Source organism: Mauremys reevesii, linkage group 8 (assembly GCF_016161935.1).
Source record: "Mauremys reevesii isolate NIE-2019 linkage group 8, ASM1616193v1, whole genome shotgun sequence".
NCBI lineage: Eukaryota > Metazoa > Chordata > Testudines > Geoemydidae > Mauremys > Mauremys reevesii.
The window spans coordinates 75,041,096-75,063,702 of NC_052630.1; the positions used below are offsets into that span (position 1 = coordinate 75,041,096).

At 44.8% G+C, this 22,607-nt stretch overlaps 1 protein-coding gene across 2 annotated transcripts in view; it reads left to right on the plus strand.

Annotated features, from left to right (window-relative positions):
- Window positions 1-22,607, plus strand: part of ABCA4 (ATP binding cassette subfamily A member 4) — a 109,858-nt gene that overhangs the window by 20,262 nt on the left and 66,989 nt on the right. Inside the window, exons 6-13 of one of the 2 annotated variants that reach the window (XM_039484729.1) lie at window positions 3,485-3,682; window positions 7,333-7,422; window positions 7,827-8,067; window positions 9,082-9,221; window positions 10,010-10,126; window positions 10,988-11,185; window positions 19,813-20,018; window positions 22,262-22,438. In XM_039484729.1, the coding sequence (XP_039340663.1) occupies window positions 3,485-3,682; window positions 7,333-7,422; window positions 7,827-8,067; window positions 9,082-9,221; window positions 10,010-10,126; window positions 10,988-11,185; window positions 19,813-20,018; window positions 22,262-22,438 (1,367 nt within the window). Of the gene's footprint in view, window positions 1-3,484; window positions 3,683-7,332; window positions 7,423-7,826; window positions 8,068-9,081; window positions 9,222-10,009; window positions 10,127-10,987; window positions 11,186-18,960; window positions 19,204-19,812; window positions 20,019-22,261; window positions 22,439-22,607 lie in introns of those variants that run through there. The other variant, XM_039484728.1, reaches the window with a different exon arrangement.

Consider the following 22,607-nt stretch of genomic DNA (forward strand, 5'->3'; position numbering starts at 1 on the left):
TTTCCTCTAAAGAGGTGCTTTTGGGTTGCAGCACAGAGAAAGATAAGCACCTTAGAAAAGGTTGGCTACAGCCCATATTGTAGAACAACTTTAAAGGGTGGAGATTGGGTGTTTTTCTAACCTCTTCTATTCCTGGGCAGTCTCAGAGGGCAGCTACATTGTGTAAATAAAATAACTTCTTGCTGTTCTGCGATGAATCCCTATCAGTAACATCCACATCATGGTTTCCTCACTTGCTTTACAAACCCAAACAAAACATTCTGACTAGCCATCAGTTCAGCTCACTTTGAGCCTGGAACTTAAGTATTGCCAACCCCATGCCAGGCATCTGGAACATTTGTGAAACACTTTGAATACATCTACACTGCCTTGTAAACTTGGGCTCAGACTCAGATTTGAGCCCAACCCCCCACTACTGTAAACACAGGAATCTTTCTGACTCAAGTCGCCAACTACTCAGAACAGGATTGACTGGGGTGGCGGGGAGTGAACCCAAGTCTCACTGTGACTTGGGTCCAAGCCCTGTCATTTTGTAGTGTGGACATAGCTCAAGCCACAGACCCAAGTCAGTATTAGTGCAGTATGGATGCGTTAGCTTGGTTGTGAGACCCAGGTCCAGGAATTGTACACCCAGGTTTACAATGCAGTGTGGACGCTTAAGCACTGTCTCCACAAGCACAGGTCCCACAAACCCGGGTTTACAATGCAGTGTAGATATAGCCCTTGTGTCCACATTCAAAAATGCTACCTATGCTTCCCAAGCTTTGAGCAAATCCCTTAACCACAATGGGTTAATTCAGTCAAACTGAAACAATCTAACTCTTTGTAATGACACAAGCTGTATTTTTTAACGTATTCTCATGCATCCCTCTTTGGATTTTGCCTGAAAAACACAAACCAAATCTAAAAGTCCAGTCAGTACTGACATGTCCTCTGTTGCTTTCTATCCTCTCCCTTACTATCAGAATTGTGCTAATAAATATAGCCATGAGCCCTTAGAATATCTGGCTCGCCACAGTGTTCATGAGTTTAGGCATCAGTATAAAGTAACTTTGCTTTCCCAGTGATGCCTGCAACAGCAGATCACCCCTAGGGGACATCACATGGCACAGTCACAGGCCACACTCCATTGATCTGTCATATTTAACTTTTGAAGATTGATCATCTAATGACTAGATTATCACTGCTGCAGATTAGCCTGAAGCAGTGCCATTGCAGAGTGTGCTTATCCCAGCACGGTTCCCTTAGAGGGCGAGAGCCTATCCTTCCCAGAGTGCGACGGGCAGGGCTGGTTCTAGGGTCCCATTTGGGGCAGTAGGAGGGGAATTGGGTATTTGGGGGTCTCTGGATAGTCCTATTTAAAAAAAATAAACAACAACCTTCCAGGTGTCTAGGGACTAGTTAGGCCCCAGGGGAAAATCTTATATTTTAAGAGTTTAAAAAAGTAAAATTTGGCTACTGTGTCAGGATTTTGCTGTGATTTATAATTTATATCATGGATGAGGACTGTACATACTGCACATATTTTGGCCTTTCTGACAATAATTTGGGGGCCCTCAAAGATCACGGGTGAGGGGGAATGTCTCCTTAGATCCTGTGCGATGCTAGGCCTGCCTATGGGTATTGCATTGTCTAATAACTTGGATTGCGCACACACTCAAAATATAAGCAGTCGTTTAAAGTATCAGAAAACTGATTGATTTTTATTTTTATTTTAATTTCTGTGTGCGCTATATTTCATATGTGAATGTTGCTTTATTTGTGTCATATGGTGCATTCTCTACAGCCTTGTCTACACACACAAGTTGTGCTGCTTCAGTATACTGGCATAGTTAAAGTAGCACAACCCTCCTTGTATGCACACAATAAGCTATATCCGCATAAGGAACCTTTATACCAGTATAACTGCAGCCACACTAGGACTTGTACCACTATAACTATTTTGGTAAAAAGTCACACCCCTAACTGAAATAATTACAGTGGTACGAATCTGTGAGTAGACCAGACCTTTGTTGTCATTGGAGGTTTGAGAATCAGAATAGGGTCAGCTGGGGTTAGGAGCATGCTTGACCCATGCCAAAGGTAGAGCCACATGGCATGTTTGGCAGGTTCTGGGGCAACACTGACATTCACATGGGAGCCACATTCATTCCTCCTTAGCCAGCAGGATGGCTGGGTATGACACAGGCCCTTCTTGAGGTGGTGGGGAGGGAGAAGAATACTTCTGTCTCCAGAGGTGAAAGTAAGCGGGTATGGTCCGGTGGGCAGCCCAGAGCCCTTTAAATCCCTCCCGCGGCTCTGGCGGCCGGGCTGGGGCCGGGATTTAAAGGGATCAGAGCTCCCCACAGCGGCTGGAGCTCCGGCCCCTTTAAATCTCACCCCAGCCCGGCAAAGCTCAGGTTTCCCCCCGGTGGCCGGAGCCACGGGCCCTTTAATTTGCCCCTAAGCCCCGGGGGCCTCCCAGCCACCTTTGCAGATGGAAGCCCCTGGTCGGTTTAAAGGCCCTGGGGCTCCCAGCCACAGCCGGTGCTCCAGGGCCTTTAAATCTTGAGAGGCCCTGTCTTTTCCGCTTGAGGGCCTGCCTCTTTTGGATGAGGCCACGCCCCCCTCAGGACTCTGGCAGTACCGATAAGTCCTGTAAGTTACTTTCACCCCTGTCTGTCTCTGAAAACAACTTGGATTCCCCAGTGAGGGGAGAAAAACCTTGCCTAAAGTGGAGGTGATTACACATGACATCAATTGGTGGTCACTCGAGGGCTGTGGCTTCAGATGGCTGTGTCACCCTACACATAGGCGCCAACTTTCTCCAGCGCCAGTGGGTGCCCGCGCCCCCCCAGGCCCCGCCCCCATTCCAACCCCATCCCCAAAGTCCCTGCCGTAACTCCACCCCCTCCCTGCCCCTATTGGATCCCTTCCCCAAATCCCAGGGCCGCCCAGAGGATTCAGGGGGCCTGGGGCAAAGCAATTTCAGGGGCCCCTTCCATAAAAAAAGTTACAATACAATAGAATACTATATTCTCATGGGGGCATATTGCCCCACTTGCCCCTCCCCTCTGGGTGGCCCTGCCAAATCCCCCCTGGCTCCACCTCTTCCCCCCCTGCGCCGTGTTCCCCCTCCTCCCCCTCCCTCCCTGCCCTGCGAATCAGCTGTTTCGTGGCACAAGTGCTGGGAGGGAGGGAGGAGAAGCAGGACTCAGTGGCATGCTCGCGGAGGAGGCAGAGGTGGAGGTGAGGTGAGCTGGAGCAGGGGGGGCGGGGCGGGGCCACGGGGAATTGCCGGTGGGTGCTGAGCACCCGCCAATTTTTTTCCATGGGTGCTCCAGCCCCGGAGCACCCACGGAGTCGGTGCCTATGACCCTACAGTCCATGGAGGCATTGGTAGGTTCTAATCATAACCACCAAGGTATTAATATTGTCTCTGGTTGTTACTGAAAAGCCTGAAGGTTCCACAATGATAAAAGTGAATTGTTGTTTTTGGCTGCAGTTTGCCTATGGAGTCCCTGACTTGACCCTGAAGGACATTGCCTGTAGCCAGACCCTACTCAACCGCTTCATTATCTTCAGCAGCCAAAGGGGTATGCATGCTGTGTACAATGCAATGTGTGCCCTTTCCCAGGAGAACCTGCAGCAAATAGAAGACTCCTTGTATGCAAATGTTGATTTCTTTAAGCTTTTCCAGCTGGTGAGTACTAACACAAATCTTCCTGCTGTGCGTTGTTTCTGGTATTCTACTTCAAGGATTTTCTTTGCATTATAGAACCCATGTTCTAAGCAGTCATTTACATTTTTGCTAGGGCAGATAATTAGGTCACTGGTTATAAGAAAGGCTAAGATTTAGTCACAGGTAATTTTGGTAAAAGTCATGGACAGGTCATGGGCAATAAATAAAAATTCACGGCCTGTGACCTGTCCATGACTGTTACCAAAAATACCCCTGACTAAATCTCTACTTCTGGGGCCCCACGTCTCTAGAGGGCCCCTGCTCCAGTGCTGGGGGTTGACTGCCCCTGGCCACTGCTTCTTGGGGACCGCTCTCCGGAAAGCCTCCGGGCACCCCTGGGGCTGCTGCTTTAGCTGCCCTGGGAGCACTGCCTCTCGGGCGGTCCCCAGGGTGTCCCCAGGACCGCTGCTGAAGCGCTATCTGGAGCCAGCCACACTGGCCGCTGCTCGGGTGGTCCCCGGAGCCAGCTGCCCAAGCAGTGGCCGGTGCAGCTGGCCCCACCCCTGGGAGGGACCACTGCTCAGGCACTCGCCAGGGCTGCCCCCAGGACTGCTACTGGCACAGCCCTGGGGCCAGCTGCACCGGCCACTGACGGCACAGTCCCCAGAACCACCTGCCCAAGGAGCGGCCAATGCTGCTGGCCCTGAGAACCGCCCGAGTGGCTGGCCCCAGGGTTGCTACAGCAGCAGCCAGTGCAGCTGGCTTTGGGGTGGCCCCCAAAACTGCTGCTGGGCACTCCCGGGAGCCGCCCCCAGGACCAGTGCCTGGGCGGTTCCCGGAGCCAGCTGTCCGGGGCCTCCCAAGCAGTGGCTGGTGCAGCTAGTCCTGAGGACTGCCCGAGCAGCTGACCCTGGGTTGTTCCAGCAGTGGCCAGTGTGGCTGGCCATGGGGCCCCATAGCCAGCTGCTTGGGCAGCCCTGGAGTCAGCCACACCAGCCACTGCAGAAGTCACGGAGGTTGCGGAAAGTCACGGTATCTGTTATAGGAGACATATGATTATTTACCTACAGGATTACTAGCCTAGTGGATAAGGGGAAAATAGGTGACATGGTAGATCTTGATTTTTAGCAAAGATTTTGAAATAGCCCCACGTGACATTCTCATAAGCAAACTCGGGAAATGTAATCTAGATGAAATTGCTATGAGGTGGGTGTACAACTGGTTGAAAGACTGTATTCATAGAGTAGTTATCAATGGTTTGTTTTCGAAGTGGGAGGGCATATCTAGTGAGGTCCTGCAGGGGTCAGTCCTGGGTCCAGTGACTTGAATAATAGTGTGGAGAATATGTTTATAAAATTGGTGGATGACACTAAGCTGGGTGGGGTGCTAGCACTTTGGAGGACAGGACTAGAATACAAAATGATCTTGACAAATTGGAGAATTGGTCTGAAATCAACAAGATGAGGTCTCACCAGTGCTGAGTAGATTGGGACAATTACCTCCTGTGTCTTACATACAACAGTCCTGTTAATACATCCCAGAATTATATGAGCCCTTCCTTTGCTATCTGGGCTTGTTTTGCTGCAGTGAGGAAAGTGAGCCTCTTTCCAGAGCACTGCTGTTATTGCAGCTGGTTGGATAGTTGTCATGTTTACTCCTTTTCAGATTCTCGAGTTATATGGAGCATAAACACAAAGATAAAGTTATTTAATATCTTAACACAGCTCAAGGGGAATTACAGTTGTACTTAATGCTGAATCAGTTGCTCACTGAAACACAAAAATCCACGTTGAACAAGTGTTTCTTCACCTGCTCCATGTGTAATCAATCTTGGCTCAATGCAGTATCAGGTGGATTAACATGGAACCACTTGGATTAAGAATATCTGAGTTTGACACTGGCTCTGTTTCTCTTCACTGCTTCAGACCATTCTGTATTATATGGCCCTGTGGTTACACTTGTACAACATAACCCACCACATAGCTAAGTTTGTACTCCTAGAACTTCTCAAGTAAGTAAGTCACCGGACCTGATTGTCCACTGCCAGGCACTTTTTCCAGTTGTTTCCTCCTATGTGAATGGAGAATTCTCACTTGTACCCATTTTCACACTTACTTTGCACAGAAGTAAATGACTGCACAGAGTACAAGGCAGTGCAGAGTCAGCCAGCCCATTGGGAGTAAGGTTTCCAGAATTGGGCCCTATATTGGCTCAAAGAATCCCTTCCACTCTGAAGGGCTCCATTTTCTAATGATGTCACCTTCTCTCCCAGTGAAACTGAAAATGTTTGGGCAAATTTCCATCCCACTCTGTGCTGCAGCTCCTAGTACATTGGGGTGCAGTAAGCCTCTGTAGAACTGTGCTCTATGATATTTGGGGTGAGAGAAGCTCACTGCCTGCACACGCCCCGCTCCCCGCCAATCCTGTCTCACCCCCATGCTGCGGTAATGTAGGAGGATGTTGGTGGGGCAGGATTTGCCTCCTAGTGAATCATTCAGTCATTCCAGAGCACATCTATTTAGAAGGCTTTCTGTGATCTATGAATCGTATCAGATGCATCATGCTGGCAATATTTAAAAACAGTAATTAGCGCACACAGGCATTGCTCTGTGCACTATGGAGGAGGAGGTGACAATTTCTTCTCTGGCTAATGAAAGCTGTTTCCATGTAGGGTACTTATCATGGGCTCTTTTCTGTTTGCTTAGGAGGAACTTTGCTAGTTTTTTATTGTTTACACTGGTTGCTGTTCAGTGTTGCAAAATCTTTCAAAGAAGAAAAGCCTGCTCTCTGGCGTTTCACAGTTGTATCCATTTTCAGGCTCTTGGAGGCATCAGGGGAAAGTGAAAACATAATTTGAGGCAGTGTTGGTAGCAAGCTCCTCCATTCATTGTAACTGACATGTTAAGGTACAAGCATGTGCTTTCCATGAAACTGCTACTTTTGTGATTCCCTGTTAGTTATCTGCAGAGTGCAGCTTCTTCTGCTTTCTTAACTGCTGCCATCTGAAAGGAGGAGAAGAGGCTCAGAAAGCAGTATGACATGCAGTTCCAAAGGAACCTTTTTAAGAGACAGCCTGATTATAAAGTTTAATAGTTAATTTAAAAGACCAGCTTTATATTTTGTTGTAATCCTAAAGAAAACAGCAGCCTGAGGAAGGAGAGTGAATTAGATACTCCAGTGCAGGATGGCCGCTTTGTGCCACACCACTGGCATAATCTGGCCTAAAAGCCATTTTTACTGGTCTAGGAGGATAACCCCAATACAAAGCACCTGACATGGGGGCTTTTAAGCCATTTGCCATACTTGCTGCTGGTGAAGCAGAGGGAAGGGACGTAGCCAGGACTACCATGCACCACATACATCTCCAGCTGTTTTCAGTGCCCCATGGCCATTTCATCCCATTGAGAGTTAGAGCAGTTAGTTACTTTACTCGGACTCCCCCCCCGACACACACCTGTAAATAAATTGTAGCCCTCCAGGATTTTACAGTCAATAGCTGGGACAGAACTCTGAACCTTCTGCTCAAAAACAGACTCCTACCACTTGAGCCAAAGGAGAATCTACAGCCCTTTAGACAGAGCTTTCCGTTCCTTGTCGTGTAACTGGGTAATAGACACCATTGTTTGGTAGACACTGGACTCATTTCATCTCTATTTTTAATTTAATCACAGCTTCCCACTGTTCTAGACAGTAAGTCGCCAGGTGTTGACCTGAGATCCTGGGGGAGAGTGCTGTCTAATGTGTCTCAAGCAGTGCGAGAGGTAAGCAGTCTGATAATGAACTGAATCACCTGGTTTTGGCAGTGCCCAGCTCTCCTCTGCCCTTGTTTGGTCCATCAGTTTGTCTCACAAACATCTGACTTATCTGAAAGAATCCAGACTACATCAGTGGAATGGTCAAGGAGTGACAATCTCTGGAAAATACATCTTTAGTCTCTTTCCCCACCATAAATATGGGTATAAACTTCAGTGGCTATGAACCATGACAGCCTTTTTCAGTAGGGCAGAAGAGCACAAGCACTGAAACTGTCTTGTTGCCAAAGTGGGGTAAAAGAGGAGAAGGTCCCACTGCTCACCACCAGGAGGGCTGGGCACAATCAAATCCAACCCATTCTGGTTTTCTTGTGGAGGGCTGCTGTTAATAAAGAAGTCTTGTTTTGCTACAGTTAGCCAGGAGGCCAAGCATTCAGGACCTTTTGTTGGTTCTGCAACCCTTTGTACAAGGCGGAGGGCCAGAATCCTTCAGCCACCTGATGAGCGCCTTGTCTGATCTTCTCTGTGGCTATCCAGAGGGAAGTGGTTCCAGAATATACTCCTTCAACTGGTATGAAGATAATAACTACAAAGCCTTCCTAGGGGTTGACTCCACCAAGAAGGAATCCATATATTTTTATGACAATACAACCAGTAAGTCTATTTCTGCTGTACCTTAACAGCTGTATCATAACTGGTGCTGGGTATCTTTTTGTCTGATAGAACATGGAACACTTAGTGATAGATATTGTTCTTGGGTCAGTTACACCCCAGGGTCTGAGCTCCGCTGCTATAGAATCCTTCCTGTATTTTACCCTAAACCCTGCTGCCATTTAACTCCCCTTTTTCTCTGTGAATGTATATCCACCAAGGATTATAGATCTGTCTACACATGCCTGGTACTATGCTTCCTGGGAACAGGAACAGATTTGTATCTTAGGATCCAGTTGCAAACCTTTCCAGAGTTCAGGGTGTTCAGTCCCAGGGCTTTTAGTTTGGACTCACCTCCTGTTAGTACCATGTGTGGATTAAACTACCATGGGCAGGCATAGAAATAACTATGTACAATTCAGTAACCATACAAAGGAGCTAGATCACTGGAGGAAAAGCTCTAGATGTTAGAAAAGAGAGAGGGGATCCAGGTGGGTTCTCTAGTTTCCTGCCATCTGAAATGTCCTATGAATGAAAACCAGCAAATATTGAAATTCAATGTGTCTCAGCTTCCAAACTGCTTTGTGTATTTGTTTTGCAGCCCTAAAATCTACTCAGCAAACTTTCCGGTAGCACCTTAAAGACTAACAGATTTATCTGAAGAAGTGAGGGTTTTTTACCCACAAAAGTTTATGCCCAAATAAATCTGTTAGTCTTTAAAGTGCCACCGGACTCCTTGTTGTTTTTGTGGATACAGACTAACACGGCTACCCCCTGATCTTGCCAGCAAACTTTGCCACTTGTTCTCCTGGGTGAAGATGTATTTGAGATCCCACACTGTTTTGTTGCTTTTCAGCTATGGTGTGTCTATTTAGGGACAGCACAAAGTAGCCTATTCAGACCCAAGAGTCAAAGCGGTTTGCATTTGTCATACGGGTAGACTGAAGCCTGCAGGATGTTATAAACAATAGAGCGTGGGTATGGTTACATAACATCTGTTCTAATTTCTTCCTGCAGCACCCTTTTGTAATGCATTGATCCAGAGCATGGAATCAAACCCTTTAACCAAAATAGCCTGGAGTGCTGTGAAGCCCCTGCTGATGGGAAAAATCCTCTTTGCTCCTGATTCTCCTGCTGTAAAGCAAATACTGAAGAATGTAAGAGATTCTGATATATACACAACTAGTATTTTTAACCAGCTATCCCCCCAGAGAATAAGCCAACCATTTTGCCCTCATGACCTTTTCTTCACAGAGTTCTTTTTGCTTTGATGTCTAGAATGCATCATAGGAAGGAAGAAATTGTATTGGACCCGTTTTTTAACACTGATTAGGAACGGCAGAGAAGAGAGCAGAAGATTATATGGGGTGTAGGGAAGGGGGCAGGCTGGCTGCTCCAGCGGCAAATGGAAAGGAAGGGTGGTCTTGTGGTTCAGACACTGGACTGGGAATCATAAGATTGGTATTTAAATCAGCTCTGCTGCAGGCTGTGGCAAACTTCTCTGTGATTCCATTGGTAAAACTGGGTAGTAATATTTCTGTTCTTCACAGCGTGTTAGGCTGGAATAAATAAATGTTTGTGAAGTGTGCAGCCACTATTGCAATTGGGGGAGGAGGGTTATATAAATAGATTTATCCATCTATCTAGTCACGCTTGCTTCTGTTAAACACACAGAAGAAATGTGCTGTGGGTGTCTTGGATGAGCCTAATAGAATTCAAGGAATGCCCTTTGTGAGGCGCACTCTTTCTGTCACACTCCGTTGCCACAATGTCTCTTCATGTTTATTGAAATATTGTAATTAAATTAAATTAAATTAGTAAGCTACAGATTGCTACAAACCATCAGGGGTCAGCATCACTGCATGTATCTGGCCATGAGTGGTCTGTATGTGTTTAGTTCTCTCTCTAACATATTGATATTCCTTTCTGGTTGTTAATGCCTCAGGCAAACTCCACATTTGAAGAACTTGAGCGCCTTAGACTGTTGACCAAAGCCTGGGAAGAAGTGGGACCTCAGCTGTGGCACTTCTTTCAAAGCAGCCTGCAAATGAATATGATCCGAGTATGTTGTGCCTTGGCTGGGGAACTGTGATTAGAGCAGCCCTTCAGCTTTCTTTCATAGGGGATAGGAGAGTTAACTTGGAAAGTTTGGATGGAAGCACAACCTTTGCATGAAGCAGTGTTATGATTCCTAAGAACATATGGGTCTATGGTCACTGGGTTTGTTTTGCAGACCTGTCTGATATGCATTATGAAGACACTGGCCCTGATTCCCAGGTCTAGCTAAGCTCTGCTTGGTGCAGGAAATGAAAGGAAAGATGGTATTATACCTTTTCTACACCCACCTGATCCTTGGATCAGCCAGAGTTGGTTTGATCCCTTGCACAACTTAGAGAAGTCTCGGGGCTGCTCTAAGTTGCCCCCAGCTGCCCCTGGCCCCAAGGTCCATTCTGGCAGCTGGGGATAGCAGCTCTGTAGCCATGTCCTCTCCCTTCTGGCAAAGTCCCTTATATAGGGGCCTGCAAGGAAGGATTCTGCAAAAGTTACTATTTACATTGGCAAAAGAATCAATGTGCTGGGTCCCCTAAAGTCCAGAACAAACTGTTAAGTAACTCATGTGGCTTAGGTATGAAGAGAAATTCATATTGAGAAATACTGTGTTTGTTTGAGAGCTGTTTTCTCTGCATGAGGATCAGGTGTTTTTAGACTTATTCCAAGCCTTGTAAGGAGGAATAGAATTAAGAGTCAAACAAGGATCTGTTGCTTGTAACTCTCCCCTTTAGATGCCCCTTTACAGACATAACTCCGTGGCCTACCCTTTTCCACTAATTGGGGACTCAGTAGGATGGCATGAAACCTTTCTATCTAGAGTAGGCGTGTTCTAACGAGCAATGTAGTAAATCAGAACTGATGTGCTTCCCAGAACACTCTGAAGAACCCCACGGTGAGAGACTTCTTGAATGGACAGCTGGGTGCTGAAGGGTTAACTGCTGAAGATGTGATTAACTTTCTCCATAGTGGATGTCCAGAGAACCGTGAAGAGGGTGTGGCAGACTTTGATTGGCGGAATATCTTCAATGTCACAGACCAAGCTTTGCGTTTGTTTAATCAGTATTTGGAGGTAAGGTTGGCACTTGTCCTATGGTGATGGGCACCACTGGAAATCCTTAGAGAGAGAATACATCAAAGCATCACCATCCGTGTTTAGATGCTGTGGTGATGGGTGCTAAGACAGAGAGATTTAAATCACAAGGTATTTCAGTTATTTCACCTTACTTGTTTTAAAATAATGAAGGGGCAGAAGAATAAATACCTTACTCTGATAGGGAAACTTTCATCTGATGATCCCCACATGCTTTATTAAAAATATTAGCTGAGTCTGGAAACATCCACAGGAGACAGAAAAATGTCATCAGAGCCATTTTACAGAAGCGGCAAGTGACACACACAGAGTGGGAATTTCAGAAGGCCTACCATTGGCTTCAGAGGGAGCAGGGTTCTGAATGCTTTGGAAAATCCCACCCTGAGTTTAACCATCGGATCCAAAGTTCACGGAAAGTCAATGTTTCCACTGACTTTAATGGGCATTGGATCAAGCCTCATGTGAATTGCCCAAGGTCAGATGGTGTGTCGGTAAAAGAGCTTAGAATGGAACCCAGCAAAAAAACTACTGGACTCCCTTCCCTAGAAACTACTGTGTATGTAGATCCTAAAAGATTTAGCGGCTGTAACAGTTTCATTCTCAAAATGATTTTTGCACTGAGACAAACCACAGTTTCAGTGACTCTTTTCCTTTTACTTCTTATTTAAAAAGAAATATTAGCTCTCGGAAATTCATCACTGTACAATACCAATCCGTTTCCTTTAGATAAAAAACAAAAGTTAATATCATTGTGGCCACAGGTGATGCTAAAAAGGCTATCAGAGGTGTGAGGCATTAGTGTCCTTTCTACAGCCCACCCCCCAATGCATTAGGCACTAAGGGCTAGTCTACACTGGCAATGCCAAAGCGCTGCCATGGCAGCGCTTTAACGTGGCTTGTGTGGTCACGGCGCCGTGCTGGGAGAAAGCACTCCCAGCTCTCTAAAAAAACCCACCTCCACCAGGGGCACTTTACAGCACTGAAACTTGCTGCGCTCAAGGGGGTGTTTTTTCACACCCCTGAATGAGAAAGTTGCAGCTCTTTAAATTGCCAGTGTAGACAAGCCCTTAGTTAGAAATATGTAAACAGACAGGTGCCTGCCCCAAAGAGTTTATCACCTAATGAGATAACATCCAAACCATGGATGTATCTGGGAGGGGCAGGGAGTGCAGGGAGAGCATGAAAACACAAGGTGATAATTCGTTGTCAATTCTCTTTCCTGTTGTTATTTTTAACCCTGAGCTCTTTGCCTTTCCCTTAATTAACTCATAATCATTTGGTTTTTACCAGTTTAATTCTTATTTCTATTCCTCTCTTTTTGTTTACTTTTTTGTTTACCTCACTTTGCTTCATTTTTATTTAACTCCTGCCTCTTTTGTTTAATTTAACATATGGGTTATTTCATTATTTTGCCTTTTTCTTAGGACAAATATCCAAATCAACTCTCCCTCCCTACTGTCTATCTAAATAACCAACCCACTCTGCCCTCCTCATTGCTAGTATTATTTATACATGGGAGCAACCATAAAGTGTTAGCTGCTTTCCAAACATCCCCAGAGTTTACAGACTACCCAGAGGAGCTTATGTTCTAAAGCTTGTCCAGGTGCCTTGTCCCTATGAAGCCTACCTCTTTCCCCTCCCCTTATTCACCTTGCTCTACGTGTGGTGCAGTTACATCACACACTCGAGAGAAAAACGGTAAAAAGGCCATTCAGATGGTCCTCTATAATGGACCCAGAACAACTTCATTTATGGAAAAATCCTTTAGCATCTACTGGGAATCAACCAATGGGGTTCTAGAGAAATTGCTCTAAAATTTTTAGAATTTAACAGAGAGTGATATTCTTTCCATTGGTTTTTGACCATCCATGGTACTGTATAATTCTCTAAAATATATAGGATGGTTCAAAGATTCTACAGAATCGTAATTTTCTATTAAATTCTATGGGACTTCTCTGTAACAGGAATTCAGAGCAGAAAGCTTTGAAATAAAACCAAAATTATAATTATATTTAAAGATTGCAAATACAACAGAATGTTACAAATATTTCCCAAACAATAATAATCTGAAGGCTCTAGCTAGAGGTTTATATATGATCTTGTGCATAATGGGGAGTAGCCAGAAGGAATTCCAATTCAGACTGTCATACTAAGAGAATGCAACTGCCCAGCTCTGCTTCTTCCCAGTCAGATTTCATTATCCCTTAAAAAATATAACACTGTATTCTACAGGAATCAGTCCAAACACAGCAGCAGCACCATTGTGGATTATAATACTTTCTCATGTAAGGGATCTCTCCATGCTCTTTTGTAATTCAGATTATAAAAGCACCCCTACACCTTGGGTATGGTATGCTGACAAACTATCATACCTGAACTAGAAGAGAGACTGATGGCCACATTTTCTAAAATGGTTTCCATTTTGGAGTGCCCAAAGTGTTACAGTCCAGATGTCCTGAAACAAAGGGACCCAAAATCAGTGGCCACTTCTGAAAATATGGCTCTGTACCATTTTTTTGTCTTTGAGCTTCCATTCTCTAGGACTATCTTGAGGCCACTCATAGGCACCAAAGAGAAAGTTAGGTGCAATTTTGTTAGATAAATAAAGAGCTAATAGTATCTTTACATTCCCTTTCCCAGTGATACACCAATGGGTGTGTAATAGCCCATATCTGTTCTTTTCACTTCCAGAGCTAAAGGTAACATGACACATTCTCAGGCAGGTCCTTTGAGAAGCATTATAATCAGAAGTTGATTTGACTTGGGCAATCTAAACTTAATGATAGGTTCAGAATCCCATTCACTAAGCTAACAAGTTATGCAAATGTGTTACTTTCAGTCATGGGGGCCAGGCTGAAGGGTGGGTCAATTACTTCCCCAGGGTTTCTAGGAATGGCTTTGATGGGTAAATAAAGCTATCTGGAATTAAGCAGAAGATGGGTATGGGTGGGGTGGGGTAGGGTGGGCTCTTAATGAGGAAGGGAGAAAAAGAAATAAAATACAGACTCTGATTTGTAAATTTTTGAACACAGATAAACATGATGGGCTCAACCCTGGGGCAGAATAGGGCTGACAATCTGAAGCCATTGCTCATGGTAATAATACTTAGTACTTCTGTTTATATTATCTTACCCCTGAGGATCTGTAAGTGCCTTACAGATGTTAGTTATATCTTACAATACCACTAGCAGTTAAGAAAGCTGAAGCACAGAGAGGCTAAGTGATTAAACTGGCTAGAGACATGTCCAATAAAGAGAATGAAGTACAGTATATACTAACTGCATTTGTTTTAAAAAAATAATATATATATATATAGTGTATAAATACAGTACTCAGTAGGAAAAAAAAAAAAAAAAAAAAAAAAAAAGTGAATATGACTTGCCCAAGGTGACACAGAAAGTCTGTAGCAGAGCAAGGAATAGGACCCAGGTCTCCTGATTCCCAGTCCTGTGCTTTAACTACAAGGAAAGACTGTCTCTCCTGTGGAAAAAGGCAGGAAGTGAAGGCCTAATCAGCTTTGTCCTATCTATAGCTATCACAACAGAGGGAGAGAGAAGCTTTTGCATATGACCGTACTGTACTAACTTTACTTCTGCTCTCTGCAGTATGTTAGAGCAGAGTAACTTATCACGCATGCTGAACTGCAATACTCTGCTCTATGTGGGGCCTGCACTGGAACTTTCATAGCCAAGGCAGTAGCTGTGCCTGGCAATCATGTATTTTTGTATTCTAGTGTCTTTTAAGCTTGCTATATACACAGAGCCAGTGGTATTTAGAGATAGGATGAAATAAGAAGGGTCAAATAGAAAATGAACTTATTCTATCATAGTGACACAAACGCACAAATTATTCTCTCCATCTGTTACTGTTTCTTTTCAGTATAATTCATGTTAGAGGAAGCATGATCTAATGGTTAGAGCAAAGGTATAGGAGTCAGGACTTCTGGCTTCTACTTAATCTCTTTTCAATGGGCTAAAATATCATGACACTCAGAGAGAAATATTTATTCCAATCCTGGCTGGGCAACCCAACCAGGATTCTATTCCCACCTGAGAAGCAGGCCCTTTCTGTGTCTGTTTCCCCACCTGGAATAATACCTACCAGGGAAGTTGTGTGGCTTAATTAAAGTTTGTAGAGCACATTATATGAATTAATGTTTCTAAAGCACTTGACGATGCTTGTATGAAAGATGCTATCCAAGTGCAAAGCTACAAAGTAATAACATTGGTGGTTTAAGTGCCTCTTTTATTGTTTTCTTGTCAATTTAAAAAATATTATCACACATAATCCCTAAACGTAAAATAGTCTTTTGGAATATTATCAGCTATGGTAATGTAAGAACCTTAATTCCGTTACAAGCATTCTTCAGGGTTTTTAAAAAAAGCAAAGTATAATTCACAAGATGGAAAGGTTAAACAAAGGAGACTTTACATTTCAAAGATGTCTGCCAGTTAAATAACAAGTTGTCTCTATGAGCACTTTGATGTAGAGTAATTGTTGGTTATTGACCTGCAAGAGATGATCAAAAAGATAAAATCAAACAAGTTAGCCTCTTGGCGTTCTGTGAAGTGAGGTAATTGAATACATTTCTTCCCAGTCTCTGTAGAGGCTAAATATAGCTACTCTCTATGCTAGAGTCTCACTGATTTTGGAGTTAAGAGGCACAAGATACAAACATGGGATTGTAATTTTCCAGGTTGCTAACTCTGTCATTTACAGAGTTCACAATCTCTTTCTCTCATTATAGCAAAGGTGGCTGGTAAATGTAAAATGGACAGGGTTCCTCCGAAGTACATATAATGATGATTTGGTGCCTTGTGCATGTGGTAATAATAATATCTTTCTCAATGACAATAGAGACTGAGGAAGAAGACATTGCATTATGAAGTGCAAAGTAAACCTTTATTGATGAGCTAGCTAGCTGATGTTCAGTGGAAACAGCGGGTTAGTCACAAACCTATTACACTGCAAAATGAAGAAGGTAGATGATGATATCAATGAAATCAGTGACAGCCAATTCATTAAATGGCTGACTAACATGAGTTGCTATGTTAAACATCAAACAAATACACAAACAGCTGAGAAACTGTTATGCAAAAAGTACCAGTATGAGCTGTAATCCTGCAAACGCTCGCATGGCTAAGTGTTTTCCAGATGGGGTCCAGGGTTTCTTTGCTTTGTGTTATGAATGAGCTGTCCTTTAACTGTCAAAAACGCACATGGGCCTTGTTGACACTGGGGAGATTTCCCCCAAAATTAAAATTAGAAACAGTTCTATACTAGCTAGAGTGCTAGCGTAGAGAAAATCTTCTGAAAGCAGGTTGTATAAACAGTTCCAGCCTCTGGGGCTTCATCTACACTGTAGCTCCAACTCTTCCAGCCCAACTGTGAGGCAGTTTGAATTTCTGAGAGAATTTCCCCTGTCTAGTCAAGGTCTGCACAGAGTCCAGGTTTCCATGCCAAACAGAATGCGGTGCACAGCACTCTGAGGCCTTTGTCTGGGGTGCCAGTTAGGTGCATGTTATTTGTTATTAAAAATGGCACAGTGGATCCAGTAGGGCGCACCCTGCTCCCAAGCCACATTGTAGATTCATTCTGCATGACTTGAGTGCAGTTCCACCAAAGGAAACAACCCAAACATTTAGCATCAGTTTCTCTCACCAGGGCCGGCTCCAGGCACCAGCCAAGCAAGCTCATGCTTGGGGCGGCTTCCGTCCAATCTTAGAGCAGCACGACTGCCCTATTTTTTTTTTCTGCTTTGCCTCTGGGTCCAGCAGCCCTGCGCCCAGGGCTTTTTTTTTTTGCTTGGGGCAGCAAAAAAAGTCAGAGCTGGCCCTGTCTTTCACACCCACTCCATGGAGGCTCCGTGCTAACCTCAGTGCCAGCTGTGCAGTTTGTACAGTCCCAGCCTTATTTACCCTGTAAGGGTGACCTCACAACAGTCACAGATGCCCTCATGACTGAGGTGTGAGGACTAATTCCTTTCAGCAGGGCTGTTGGCAGAACTGCTCCATTACTTACAGCTTGCAGAGTGTTTGTGCACCATTTTGTGCAACTGAGATCAGGTTACACTCGTGCTGCATTCTTTACCATATGTTGGCTGCAGGTCCGCCCGGGAGGGGGCAAGTGGGGCAATTTGCCCCAGGCCCCGGGGCCCACAAGAATAGAACTTTTTTTTATGGAAAGGGCCCCCGAAATTTCTTTGCCCCAGGCCCCCTGAATCCTCTGGGTGGCCCTGGTTAGCTGCCTGTAAAGTGACTGAGTGGTGAAGGTCCTAGCTACATCCTGGCTCTGCAGCCTTGTTCTGATGGGTTTCTATGCACACACACACCATCAAGCCTTAAGGGATCTCAGCAGAAAGCGTATATTTGAGGGTAGAAAGCAAACATGACAGCCCACTGGTGTAGCACTCATTCCCCTGTGACATCCATTTCATACCCTCTCTTTGTTCTTTTAATCAGTACTTAAACTAATACTCTTTCCTAATGTATGTTTCATAACCACCCTTGACCCCTCATTTCTCTCCCCTCCAACTTGATCCCTTCTTCTCTTGACACCCCCCTCCCCCGTTGTTTTACATGTTTAAAGTATGCAGAGTTCAGTTAAATCAGAATGTTTGTTCGTTTTTATAGTGTTGTTCAGTGACCTAAGCACTTCCAGGGATAGGAGCTGCATTTTTAATATTCATTAAACATTCATTTAATATTCTCTGTCTGGGCAACTGTGACTCTACTGCTCCTGCATCTACTAGGTAAAATGATGAAATACATATTCAGTCAATCGGCATGACTGATAGAAAGTTGTCTGAGGAGCACTGTCTCCTAACATGCAAATAAATATCTCCTCTTCCCCCCACCCCGCCCCCTATGCCTGAACATGTATACAGTGGCTAACAAGCTGCTCTGAACCTCTGACCACAGCTTTTTGATTGTCTCACTCTATCACTTGATTTTAATCTAAGCTTTTCCTAAATATCTTGCTGCTGTTTAGAGCCATGAGATATCCTTGGCTGCTTAGCTGAGAAGCCTCTAGTATATCTTGATATCTGCAGTGTCACAAATGCCTGAAGTTATGGTTATTTGATCAAATAATTTTGGGGTGGGTGGGGAATTAAAACAGTGGCATTATTTTGAAGAGTGGAAAGTATTCGGACTGGGGGACTCTGTGGGTTGGTTAGTGGGATTTGGAGACTTTCATCTGTTGGGGCCTACACTATAGATCACATCAGAGAACCTGGGTCCTGATTGACCCCCCTTTGGGATAAGGCGCACAGATGTAGCAGATCATGGATTCTTTCAGCTGTTCTGGGAATGGGGTTTGCCATCTCTCCATTGAATAGGCTGTAAGGCTGTATCTCAAACAGCACAGATCTCCATAAAGTCCAGTATAGACTAGACTGGCAGGTTTGTGGCACTGTCTCCGATAGGAGCAGGCAGTGGATGGGGATCTCTCAGTTTACAACCCTGGTGCGGGAGGCAGTGTGTTCTCAATGCAGCTGAGGGAAAGACAGTAATAATGCTCCGATGTGCCCTTCCTCCTCCCCCCAACAATTATTAGCTTCCCATTGAAGTGACACACTCTGATTATCAATGACTGTTGTAGGCACCCCCTCATGCCAGAATAGGGCAGGATCCAGGAGGGCTTTTTCACATTTGTCCAGAGGGTCATAGTTTGTCATTGTTCCATGCAATGAGGTAATGCTTCAAGTCCTGCTGTCACTAGGCTACTGCTACCAGCAGGCTAGGACAGACATATGAGCAGGGCCTACTGGCTGTCACATGCGTTTTATTCGGCTGTCTCTTCACCTCTGGGGCTATATTTTCAAAGGGGCCTCAACCCAAGTCCCAAAATTGTGCCCAAAGGCCAGATTGTGCAGATGTATAAAGAAGGTGGGGAAGGCCATGTAAGGAATCCTCCCACTCTTTGCGCCCCCCATGTGGGGGCCAGAAGAACTGCAGTCCCTGCACTACAGAGCCTCTGCTAATACTGCCTTGGGGGTAAGTTACGGGCTTTGGTTTTCACTAGATACTGTAATCCTGCAAAGGGCTAAGGTGGTGAATACTCCTCCACCCTTGTTTTAGCTGGTAGTTTTGATTGCCCTCCTGGTGGGTGCGATCCTTGTTTTCCAGGCAGTAGGTTCAGAATAGTCCCTCTGTTTGTGTTTTGTTTATAGAGATGAGGGTTGCTTGCAGCTTTAGTGTTCTCTTCTCTTTATCTTGATAGTGAGACACTTGCTTTTATGAGCTGTCTCCAAAAATGTGTTTCATGATTACTTCAGTCAATTCCTCCCTCCTCGGTTTGTTGTGTTAGCTATAAGGTTTACGGTTCTTTGTAAGGTGGTTGCTGCATTTTTTCAGCTGTCTTTAACAATGTCATGTGTATTGAATTTGTCATAAGAATTGGACCAAGTGAGAAATCTTCAGGGGGAGGAAAAATCAGTTTTAGGCACAATTTCAATACAAGTATTAAAGCTGAAAATGACATCTACTGCCAAAGTTAACTAACCTACTTTCCTGCCCCATTGTCGAACCAGTGATGTGTGTTTTCAGTGTATAACCCCTGCTACTGTAGTCCCATAACGTTGTTACCTTTGTGATTATCTGCAGTGCTTGACCCTGGATAAATTTGAAGGTCATGCTGATGAAACCCAGTTGACTCATCAAGCTCTTAATCTGCTGGAGGAAAACAAATTCTGGGCTGGAGTAGTCTTCCCTGACATACACTCCGGGGCCAGCAAGCTGCCACCACATGTGAACTACAAGATCCGGATGGATATAGATGCAGTGGAGAAAACAAATAAAATCAAAGACAGGTAATGATTTCTGCTTTCCTCAGCTACGCCTGCCATTGAACCAGTAATGCAAAATATGGGAACCCTCTCCAACATTCTGGGAGCCAGAGAGTGGGTCAGAGTCTGCATTCAAATACAAATGTGAGAGCTGATTGAATTCAGTGTTGTTTCACATGCATAACACAGAGCAGAAGTCATATCCAGACCCTAGTGCTTGGTACTGAGCAACTGTGTCAGGGGCTGGACAGGCGGAAGAGGGTAGAAGGGAGGACTCTGATGGCTGGAGTAGCCTGCACAGGATCTTTAGGTGACCTCCTCATGTATGGAGTGGACAGGGAGTTCTACTTATCTCCTCCCCTTCTGCCCCCTGCATGTTGCCAAACTTGACATGCACATCAAGTCTTCTCCCCCTATGCAACAGAATATACTGCTGCTTTTGCTGTACAAGAGTCCTCCGCCACCTTGGATTTGCTTCTTAAAGTGTTTGCACCAGAGGTGAAAGTAAGCCGGTCTGGTCCGGTACGGCATACCAGCAAGAGCCAGTACGCCATGCTGGACCGCACCGGCTTCCACAGCCAGGATTGAAAGGGCTCAGAGCTCCCCGCCGCTGCGGGCAACCCAGAGCCCTTTAAATCCCGGCTGCAGCTGAGATTGAAAGGGCTCAGAGCTCCCCGCCGCTGCGGGCAGCCCAGAGCCCTTTGGATCCTGGCCGCGGCTCTGGCGGCCTGGCTGGGGCCAGGATTTAAAGGGATCGGGGCTCCCCTCAGTGGCAGGAGCTCTGGGCCCTTTAAATCCCTGCACCAGCCCCACAAAGCTTGGGGTTCCCCCTGGCAGCCAGAACCCTGGACCCTTTAATTTGCCCCTGAGCCCCAGGGGGCTCCCAGTCACCTCTTCAGCTGGGAGCCCCTGGCTCATTTAAAGGCCCTGGGTCTCCCAGACACAGCTGGTGCCCTAGGGCCTTTAAATCTTGAGAGGCCACGCCTCTTCCAGATGAGGCCACGGTCCCTCAGGACTCCGGCAGTACCGGTAAGTCCTGTAAGTTACTTTCACCCCTGGTTAGCACACATGTTTTCTGAGACTACTTGTATATGATCTGGGAGTTTCTAAGCAGTGTTACCGGTGCATATCATTTTATGTCAAGTCACATAATATTTGCAGTTTTCCTAAAGCTGCCAATGCTGGAATCACATATTTACCTGAGAGTCTCAGCTTTCAGTTTAAATAAAAGCAAGTTTCTAGACATCATGACTGCAGAGAAAAACTTGAAAACATGATATCTAAATGCTCCAATGCCACTTGGCAAGCCAATCTCAGGAGTTTTTGGGGCCTGACGCATGATTTTTGAGCACTTGTGGTTGAAAATACTATAATGGTTAAAGAAAAAGCTATTCACATTAGAGGTGTGTAACAGCTACTGAAAACTGTGGCTCCCGGTCTCACAAGGAGAAGTGGTCTGAGGATTTTTTCCACCTCTGCAGAAATTTTTGACAAACAAAAAAAAGTTTGCTTTCATTGGATTTTTTAACAGAAATTTTTGAGTTTTCACTGAAAACTCAGAAATGGGAAGATTTTAGCTAAAAACCAAAAGACTTCAGCTGAAATATTTTGACAAAAAAAAGTAAATGTTTCTGCAGAAAGTAGATATGTTTTGTGAAAGATTTAATTTAGTTGGAAATCCAATTTTCCATTAAAAAAACAGCATAGATGGAAATTTTTTGACCATGCCTGGTCACAAGCTTAAATTCTGGACAAATGAAATAGTCATCTGATTTGGATCTTGAGGATAGAAGCTGAAAGGTCAGACACATGTAATGGCGCAAATTCATTCAAAGCCTTCAACATCCAGAAAAGAACTTTTAAAATAAAAAGCTGAGATTTTACAGAGGCTACTGGGAGCTGAGAGTGAGTCCATCTAGTTGAGGCCATAATACATTTTAAATCAAACAAAACAAATCCATAGATACCAGAAACATTTTGAACAAATTTGGCACATTGCAATATATAATTGCTGTTTTATTTTGAACCCCCTTTATGCATTTTTGGCCAAAATTACTGTTTTACATAACGGTATAGAGAACTTAAAAAACAAAACAATAATTAATTTTTCTGAATCATAAACGTCTGACCCCTTCTCAAGCAGCGGAGCCTGACAGCCATAACTTGGAAGGAACAGCACTGGGTGGAGCCCCTGGGAAGTTCTCGACTAAGTGTTCTCTTTCTTAAAGTGCCTGCCTGAGTGATTTCCATATGTTTTTTCTTCTCAGGTACTGGGATCCTGGTCCAAGAGCTGACCCAGTGGATGATTTACGTTACATCTGGGGAGGGTTTGCGTATCTGCAAGACATGATTGAGCATGGGATTATAAAGACCCAGACCAACGCTGAAGTGCCATCAGGAATCTACCTGCAGCAAATGCCGTATCCCTGCTTTGTAGATGATATGTGAGTAAGGCAGCTAGTGATCCTATTTCTGATAACTAATCGGGTGGCTGGATGAGATGGTGGATTTTCAGGAGGCTTGACTGCTTTTGCCTTTGATCTTGTTTAAAAGCCAGAAAGAAATCCCAGGACTATGGCATTAGTGAAATACTCAAGGAGCCAGGGATGTGCT